Genomic DNA, 10525 nt, shown 5'->3' on the forward strand with positions numbered 1-10525 from the left:
CTTCTTTACTTCGGTTGCGGCCACTTGATTCCTTTCTGCACCATGGTTCCTCTTTTTCTGCCGGACAGGCTTCACGGCTGGATTCACTGCCAGGTTATGCACAACCAAGTCTGGGCTTATACCCGGCATTTCATGAACTTCGTATGCAAACACATCTCTGAATTCTCTTAACAAATTTACCAGGTCATCTCCAAGCAAGTCTATGGCCATAATGCCAACCTTGACTGTCCGATTAGGCTGGTCCGAGTCCAGCACTATGTCCGTATGATTGCCGGCCGCCTGCGACCAAAACTCTTTCGGTCGACCGATGGTCATTAACTGCTATGCCAGCTCTTTCTTGATTGACTTGTGCTTTTTGCCGACTTGTGCTTGGAGTGACCCTCCATTCAAGTTTTGCTTGGACGCTTTGCTATGTCCAAGTGAAGTAGGGTTCATGGACATCTTATTACATTCTTTTTCCATTACTTGGTTTCCCTGAATGGAGCCTATTTTTCACGTCCGACCGCTTAAACTTCATCAACATTAACTCAGGGACAATTACAGCCTTTGCTGAGTTCAAGGTCGAACGGTCGATGATGACATTATAGCAAGTGAGCTCTTTAAAAACTAGGAAGCAGACGACCATGTCCTTTCCCTCTCTCTTTTGCCCAAATTGGACGGGTAAGGTCTATCTGTCCAATGGGATGGATAATGCTCCCTCCAAACCCAACCGACGGGTGAGAGATATCATTCAAAGCATCTTCTGGAAACTTCAGATTCTTCAAACAAGCTAAGGTGATTATGTCGGACGAGCTGCTAATATCTATCAGCACTCGTCCAACCTTCAGGTTGGCAACCTTTAGTATGAACATCATAGGATCGTTGTCGGGGGCTTTAATTTTGCCTTTGTCCGCCTTGCAGACAGGCACCTCTAGGAAAGGCTCCACTTTAATTGACCTCTTCCGCATTCATCATTTTCCCCAATTGCCTAGCATCTTGCTTAATTCCTTTCATGGTGGGGCCGCCTGCAGCGAAGCTACCTGAAATGATGGCCATAAACCCTGAGTCTGTGCTATTCCCATCTTCATCATCTTTTTCTCTCCTTCTTTTTCTTGGATTTGTTGTCCTTCCGAGAGTAGGTGAACATAGAATTTAGTACGTACGAGTTGAGCATGCCTTTCTCGGCCAGTTTGTCCAACAACCTTTTCAGGTTATTGCATTCGTTCGTATCATTCCCCACATCCTTGTGGTAATGACAATACTTGTTCTTGTTTCTGTATTGGACCGACTCTCTCAAAGGCTGAGGCTTCTCGAAGTTGAACTTATCCTTGATTTCCATCAAGATTGAATAACTGTCTTTGTTGTACTCATATTGTGGCTCGTACGTCTTGGCTTTCTTGGTCTTGTTCTATTGGCAGTCGACCACCCAGCCTACTTTTCATTTTTTATTTCCTTCCTTCTCTTTGCCAGCTGAGTCTTGCTGAGAAGATGGTTTCTTCCCAGCGCCCTTGGTCGGCACCTCTGCTTTTGTAAGTGAATAGAAATCAGGTGCCTTTATATTTGATTCGGCCTCCCGCAGAACTCTTGCGTATATCCGAATCTTATTTCTGATCAATTCAAACTTGAAACCATTATGCCTTATCCTCGAAGAAATTTCGAGTAGGCCATTTCATCCGGCAAATTCTGAATTTATGCTCTTCCATGTTAAACCTTTGAACATACGAACACAACCCCTCTTTCTTCCCTTGGACGATGGTCGAAAAGTTAAGACTAGTCTTCCGGGGTGGTATATTGTAGGAGAAGTTTCCAACAAACAACAAGTTGAGAGTTGTGAAACAATTGATGCATCCGGCCGGCAAACTGTTGAACTAGTCTTGAGCCACACCCTTGAGGGTGGCCAGGAAGCATTTGCACCAAGTGGAATCATCCACAGTTTGCAAGTACATTAGATTTCTGTACGAGGAGATATGCTCTTTAGGATTGCCCGTACCGTCATAGGCACCCACAAGTACACTTTTCACTTTAGCTGGATAGGGAGAGTTGAGAATTTCTTGAGAAAACGGAGGCGGCTTGTCACCGAGAGTCAACAAGCGCATTTGCTATTCAATAGGCTGAGGTTAAGCGGCCGGTCCAGCCAGGTAAGCTACCTGGTCTTACGTCTGGTTGAAAGGGTAAGTTGGTTGAGAGGGTAAGCTATCATAGGGCATTTGAAACTGAGCTGGTTGAGATAAAGGAATTGGAGTTCAAGTACAATAAGCTTGACTTTTGTTGATCCTAGCCGAGCTCGTATGCTTGGAGAGGGTATGGTTTGACATTTCATCCGGCATTGTGGGGGTGGAAGCTGTGTCCGAGTAGTAGGACTGGGCTCGCTCATACCGTTTGTGCCGTAGATATTCTGTAGCATCCTTGAAGCGCTAAGACGACTCATTTGGCTGCCACAGAGGCTGCCTGGTCTGCCCCCAGCTGACTTCTATTTCTCAAGGACCTTCAACCAGTTCGCCCGAGGCACCCTTGGGGACCTCGGCTGCCTCCTGAACGGGGTAGCTCCCGATCTTCGGTATTGGCCGCCTTGACATGGGGCTTCTTTTTGGTACCCTCTCCTTCTTTACTGGGCGGCTGCCTAGAGGAAGAGGGTATCCTACCCTTAAACTCCTTTCGGAGCTTTACCAAAGAAGCCTGCAAAGAGCCGGTCGTCACAGGAGGATCCTCGACCTCATGGAGCGAGGCGATCAGAGGAACATTGTTGTTCATAGTAACCTCAATATTCTCTACATGTCCGTCCTGATCAGGACCGGGTGTCTGACCATCTTTAGCCATTTAGACGTATATCCCCACATACGGTGCCAAATGTTTCGTGGGTTTTTGGAATCCCTCGTGATACAGGTCGTGAATATAACCAGACGACTGCAGGCACCTGCAAAACAATGAATTATCCATAAAACAGAATATTCGCCTCCGACGATCAAGTTAGTGATCGAAAAACGAGAATATTTAGAGAGAGAAAGTAGAGAGAAGTTGGAGCAATTACTATGCAATAAATGATATGTCTCAATCCACCCCTCCCATCATCAATGATATGACCTAGAATGGTGGGCGCTGATTGGCGGCGCAATCAGATCAGAGTAGGTCACGTGTCCTAAAGGGCGCCGTTTTCATGCACAGTTTTAGGGAATCGGGCTCCTAATGTATGGAGGCTTTCTCTCATTCAGGTGCTCTTACGCTTTGCCACGTGTCGCTTTCCTATCGGGACACGTGTCACACTTTCATTGGGCCACGTGTCAATATAGGATTGGTCCACGTGAAGGGGTATTTTTTACCATAAACTAGAGTCATACCCAAAACCCGAATTGACCTTACCCGACCCGAAATTGACCCAACCCATACCCGACCTGGATGACCCATTTGCCAAGTCTATGTAGTACTGTGTTTATTTAAAAGTAAAATAGGATCATAAAATTATAAATATTGACATTTATGTTTTATAAAGAAAATTGGGACAAACATTAAAGAACAAAAGGGAGCATACAATCAACATATTTACTCTCCTAATGCTCCCTTTCACTAGGATCAATAAGTCATTGACAAAACGTTGTCCTACTTCATTTTCTTTAGTCTTTATACCTCCTCTCAACCCCCTACTCAGATGGTGAACAACTCTAGAAATCTTTATTGTCTAACCATTGATCTACCGTACATCCACAAATATGTGTGTGCTTAAGCTCATGTCAAAAACTCCTTAAAAAAAATATAAATAAATAAATAAAATTGGTAACTATTGGATACAATAATACTTTCCTCTAAAAACAAAATAAATAAATAAATAAATAAATAAATAAATAAAAAATAAAAAATAAAAAAAAATGGAAAAAAAAAGGAACAATTATGGATCAAATATTAATCTGATGTCCAATGGGCCACGGTATTACTTTCAATGTCAAATAGGGCACGGTATTACTTCTAGAATGGTAAATGGACTACTGTAATATTGATCTACTTCATATTCACAACGTTGTCAAATGGACTTGTCTAACCACTAAAACCTACCGCACTGCAATTTTGCAAACCACATTTTAATACGTACAGTTGTGGACTTGTGGTTCAAATCACATATTATAATTCATATTTATAATTTAGATTTATAAAAACGGTAATCTTGATTCCACAACCAATTGTGCTTTGCTAGATACAAACCATATACAGAGTTTTGTATATGCTCATTTACATTAAATGGACAAATAATTTTTGTTCATTTATAAAAACGAGCAGAACTTTTAAACCTCTTCTACAATTATTCTACAAATATTTTTTTCTCTCAATTGTACAAAAACAACAATTTCGTAAGAAAATAAGTTTGGTAATAAGATTTTACTTTTAAATAATTTCGTAATACTGTGTTTATTTTAAAGTCATCTTCAATTGTTCGTCCCTCGCCTTCACTTTCTCTATCCTCCTCCTTTGATCCTCTAAACTCTTATATAATTAAATCAAATTTGTTTATTTTGAAGAATTAAGTGAATGATGAATTCAAATTAATTCATTTCTAGGAGTTAATATTATTTTATAATCAAAATTCTTATTAAATTATTTCACTTTCTCTCTCCTTATCTCTCCGTTTTTATTTTTCTTTTTCTTTTTCTTTTTCTTTTTCTAATAACTAGATTTTGCTCATTCCCTCACACGTACGTCCGGAAAAAAACCCAAATGTCTTAACTTCCAACAAATTATTAACACAAAAATAAGCAAAATTCATTCTCAAAACCGATTTTGCCTATATGATTCAAATGAGCAGAATTTGCATTATAAGTGAGTTTGCTCATATTTACCATAATTTCGTTAAATAAAATTAATCATTAAATTATAATTATCATAATATATTGTATAAATTTTTAATATTGTTGTTCTTTGCATTATATAAAAACTGTGATTAAACTGCATCACAGCAAACCATATTTTGCAGTGCGTTTAAATATTCAAACTTACACTTTTGTAATTTAATTTGATTTAATTTGGGTGACAAATCGAACTACATTATGAATACCCGGCCCTTAGATTAAAAGAATTATAATGGGTTCCAATTAGGTCGATACAATAAGTTCCCAAAGCTTCAATTTGTTCCTACGAGAATAAGTTCCAAGTAGCTTCAACCAAGTCTAATAGTTTTAGAAAAGTTTAGTTCCATATTGTTTTTAATTTTACAGGAAGTTTAGGTCTATATTGAAGAAGAGAAAGCACCGGAAACACTTTACCTCCTTTTCTCTTCTTAACTTCAATGGTAAGCTAATTAGTAAATTAACTTGTTATGCCACATAAGATTTTAAGCCAATCTCTTTTGTAGCTAGTTTGTGCACCAATGATTAGCAACTAGCTAAGGTTGTGATTTAAATAAGCCTTAATTTCCTCATTAAATTAGCTTCTTAAATTTTATTTTGCTAATATATCAATTTCTCTTCTTAGCATGTTTTTTCTCAAGCAAATTAGCTTATACTTGACCAAACAAATTTCAATTCATTTTTAGCTCCAATGGTCAAGCTAGTAGCTAGGAAATTTTCTAAATTGCAAGCAAGTCCCTAACTACAACCATTGGATATGCTCCTCCCTATTCTTAAATTCCATTTCAGTGTATTAAAACTACTCCCTCCATTGCACACTATAATATTTTTTATTTTTGTTTACACTGTCTTTAAGATGTACCTATAATCATCAATATCTTTAATTACATTTTAACAAAAATTGTAAAAAGTTTAATTGATATTATAAAATTACACATTTTAAGGCGAATCTAACAATATCTTATATGACCATATTTTTTTTAATATATTTATAGGGAGATTTTTCTGTGTGCCTGGCCACACCGTGTGGCCGGGGTTACTCGAGTTACTCCTAACCAAGTAACCCCTCGAGTAACCCCTGACCGAACCCCTCAAGTGACTCTTGATCGAGTAACCCCTGAGCGAGTAACCCCTCAAATAACCCTTGACCGAGTAACCCCTCAAGTAACCTCTGATCGAGTAACACCCGACCGAACCCCTCAAGTAACCCTAGACCGAGTAACCCCTTAAGTAACCCCTGACCGAGTAACTCGAGTAACCCCTGAACGAGTAATTGGACCACACGGTGTGGCTAGCCACATACAAAAATTTGTGATATTTTTATGTGAATTATTAGTCAAAAAATTTCAAAATTTGACCACAAAAAATAGAAATAGGCCAAAACTATATTATATAGAATATTTTATATTATATGACAGAGGAGAAATTTCTTAGTAAAAGAATTAATGTCTTAAAAATTTTGTGGATCGTTAAATTGTTACTTCCTCCGTTCTATTAATATTGTAACAAGGAAGAGAAGCACATTTTATATGCTAAATATGTATAATTGTGTAAGAGTAAAAATTATAAAAAGTTGATATTGTGAAAGAGACGAATCCAACAAGATCCCACATGACTATATTTTGCTTAACGTATAAATCATATTATATGGTCAAACAAGAGTAATGAATAGTGTAAAAAGTCAATTGTTACAATATTAATAAAACGGAGAAAGTATAATTTGTTCGTTTGCACTTCCTAGCATCATTCCCTTTTTTTTTAGTTAAACAAGTAAGTTATAAAACTTTCAACCTATCATTAAAAGGATAATTTCTTTGTGGCTAGTACGTGTTTCCTTGTACAAACAAACAAAAAATACAATAATCAAAGAAATTAAAACCGAAAGAAAAATTAACAACGCAAGCTCCAACACACCAGTGATTTTTAGCACTTCGGCTGGCCGGGAAGTTCCACAATGTTGCCTTACAAGACGATCAACGAGGCGGAAACCGCCTTAAACGGAACACTCACCTATGCAGAAACTCTTTGGTTTAACTACTCAGCTAATAAATCAGATTTCATTTTGTACTGCCATAACATTATCTTCCTCTACGTCGTTTTTACTCTAATCCCTCTACCACTCGTCGTTGTTGAGCTTCTTGGCGCGGCCAAGATTGCGCGGTACAAAATCCAGCCTAAAGTCAGGTTGTCATTCGCTGAAATAATGTCTTGCTATAAGGCCGTGATCAAGTTATTTTTCCTCGTTGTTGGTCCGCTTCAACTGGTCTCCTACCCTGCTTACAAGGTCCATTTTTATTTCTCTTGTTTTTATCTTTTGTGCTATTCAATTATATATGGCCACCAATTGTTAGTCTTGAATTAGCTGTTTACTACAAAAAACAAATCCATGTTATATTTTAGCTAAATTATCAACTTTTCAATCAAAACTAAAGAAAAAAAAGAGCATGCGCAAACAAATAAAGTATAATTAAGCTCGCAATGTTGTAGATGAAGGATGTGGTGGAAGTCGAGTTGAGCTGATAAAAGTTTACCTGGCATGAAAATACTCCAAATACGAGTTCACTTTAAGTCCGACTATCTTTCTTTACATTGTACTATTGTACTCTGACTATACTTTTTCCATGTGATCCATATATTCTTATTTTTTTACTTTATTCTAGTAGACAAATTAGTCAGTATTTTATTTATGTCAATGCACATAATATATTACTCGTATAACGTATCAAGTTTTTGTAGTTTTTCGATTGCTCAATATGTCAGTATACTGTGTACATAGGAATAGGAGACCCGCCCCATTCCTGCCCCAACGGGGCGGGGATTGCTCTTGATTTGACGAGTGATGGGGCAGGGAAGGAGATAAAAACCATACCCGCCATGGCCCATGGGTGATGGGGCGGGGGTGGATTTTAGGTTGTACCCACTCCATCCCCACCTACCCCCATTGGCGAACCTGCCCTTGTGCATGGTGAGTCAAATGACTCACCAGGGCCCAAAAAAAATTTCTAAGTTTTTTTTTTAAAAAAAAAAAAAATTATTTTCTTTGGTTGATTTTGTTGTTGTTTGTTTGGTAAACTTTGAACCTTTTGTTAATGTTGTTGGGTTTTTGATGAAATTTGAACCTTTTTGACCATGTGAATTGTAATCAGTGTTTATTTAGGGTGTTTATTGATGTTAATTATGTCTGTCAAATTGTCAATACACCATTGACTTTGGTAGATTTATATGGGGTTTTGCATATGTGCTGATTTGATTGGCGATTCGGACGATTGTTTATGATATAGTCGACCCACCCTAATGATATAGTCAATTATGTCTGTCAAATTGTGAATACACCCTAATGCTTGTACAGATTTTAATCTTGTCAATTATTAGAGAGCTAAGCTTGTCATGTTGTCAATTTTTTTTTTTTTACATATTTGGTTATCGATTGTGACTCATCAGTCGGAAATTCCTGGGTCCGCCACTGCCTACCCCACTTCGTACCCGTCCCATCTCCACATCCATATATTTTTAAAAACAAAATTATTCTTTTATACTATTTTATAAAAGAAAATATATAAAATAAAATAGTAAATATAATACTTTGTACTACACTTATATTATAAGCAAAAAAATGTGTAATATTAACAATAATTTTTTTCTTTTGCAATCTTTATTAATTATGAAGGATTGCGTATTTGGGAGACGGGGATTAGGCGGGTCTTAGGTGGGGATTAGGTGGGGGTGGATATCCAAGTTGGGGTTGGGGCGGGGATGGTTATGGAATTGTACCGGCCGGGGCGGGGATGGGGATGAATTTTAGACCCGCCGCGGGGATGGGGATGGGGATGAAAATTTTAGATGGGGATGGGGATGAGAAGGCCAACATCCGCCCCGCCCCGCCCCATTGACATCCGTAGTACCATACTGTAGGAAAAGCAAAGGTTGAAATTATTCAAGAAAAAAGGAGGGTGGTTTTTTAAAAAATGTTTTAAAGGAAGAAAATTAAATAATTCTATTCATTTCAATCTAAATGTAACAAAATTTCACATGATGCCGAATGCTCTAATTATCTATATAGTACCTCCGTTTCATATTAGTTACAACTTTGAGTTATTATTTTTGAAGTATTATTTGTGAAATATAAAATATTCCAAAGTTACAACTAATATGAAACTGAGGTAGTACTTTTGATCGCTATTATATTATGATGATTATTTCAATCTTTTCCTTGTAATGATTACTCTAACCTTGCTTTATTTGTATTGAATTGGCTGATGAAACGTGTGGCAGTTCATTGGGATAAGGACAGGATTACAATTGCCATCAAAATGGGAAATATTGATGCAATTAACAGTATATTTGGTAGTTGAGGACTACACAAATTACTGGCTTCATAGACTTTTGCATTCGAAATGGGGGTATGAGAACATTCATAAGGTGCACCATGAGTATACCGCCCCTATTGGTTTCGCAGCACCCTATTCACATTGGTCTGAAATCTTGATCCTTGGATTTCCAGCGTTTCTTGGTCCAGCCATGGTTCCAGGTCATATCACTACGTTCTTGTTGTGGATGGTCTTGAGACACATAGAGGCTATTGAAACTCACAGCGGGTACAGGACTACGGACGCTTATATTACCACCATATGACTTATTTTATTATGTTTTGAATATATATTTATGTTTCAATATTGTTGGATATTGGAGTTCTATGTGAGATTGTTTCTAAAAACTTTTATGGTTTGTCATGTAGATATGACTTTCCATGGACACCAACAAAGTACATTCCGTTCTATGGTGGCGCGGAGTACCATGATTACCATCACTACGTCGGAGGACAAAGCCATAGTAATTTTGCTTCGGTCTTCACTTACTGTGATTACATCTATGGGACTGATAAGGTGATTACATTTTGTTTTATTGTTAGTTAATTATGACCTTATTTGTTCTCAGTTTATGATTTACGATTTACAATTTACAAATAAATATGACCTTATATTAGTCATCTATGATCAATTTTACATTGATTAATTTTCTTGTTAGTTGAACTATGATATATTATACATACACGTACTGATGCCTATACATTTGATATGATGTCTTATCAGGGCTATCGTTACCAAAAGAAGGTTGCAAAGGTACTCCGTACACCTTATGAGTACATTTTCCATTCTACACCCTGGTGCAATTTGTCACTTGAATCCATCATCCATGTAGCCACCCCCACCCAAGCGTTATCAAAACGAGATTAGTCTTTTAAAGTAGTTTAGATATAATGTTAAGTGTGATAGGTTTATTTACACAGATTACTTACTTTATTGAACTTCATCAACCTAGTTATGCCATTGAATGCATTATAATTTTGGTACATTGTTTTTATGCAGTTGAAAGAAAATTCGAGCAGCAATGGCCAACAAGGACTCAAAATCGATTAGGGATATCCTTGGCGCTCATTGTATCGATCGACCTCAAGGAAGATGTCCATTCGTTGTTATTATAAGCAAATAAAGCTTAGCTGCTGGTCGAATGTTGCCCCTTCTTTACATGATGTAGTTTCGTACAAATTTTTATTTTTTTATTTGTAATATTATTGCATCCTTATATGGGGTTAATAAAAACTTAATAAATCAGTCTATGATGTTCGATGCCATTTTTCGAGTATCCTTAAGCTACCTTATTAGATCCCTTAAGCTAGTAAATGGCAAGATCTATTCCATGTTTCCATACATTCTACA

The 10525-nt window shown here is 37.4% G+C and overlaps 1 protein-coding gene across 1 annotated transcript; it reads left to right on the forward strand.

Annotated features, from left to right (window-relative positions):
• The first annotated feature begins 6635 nt into the window (after nt 1-6635).
• On the forward strand, nt 6636-10525 carry LOC110729358 (methylsterol monooxygenase 1-1-like). The gene is made up of 5 exons (XM_021909089.1): nt 6636-7092; nt 9081-9403; nt 9544-9691; nt 9899-9928; nt 10175-10525. The coding sequence occupies exons 1-5, from the start codon at nt 6763-6765 to the stop codon at nt 10223-10225; spliced, it is 882 nt and encodes a 293-aa protein (XP_021764781.1). The 5' UTR covers nt 6636-6762; the 3' UTR covers nt 10226-10525.

The sequence above is a fragment of the Chenopodium quinoa genome, unplaced genomic scaffold (assembly GCF_001683475.1).
Source record: "Chenopodium quinoa cultivar QQ74 unplaced genomic scaffold, ASM168347v1, whole genome shotgun sequence".
Taxonomy (NCBI): domain Eukaryota; kingdom Viridiplantae; phylum Streptophyta; class Magnoliopsida; order Caryophyllales; family Amaranthaceae; genus Chenopodium; species Chenopodium quinoa.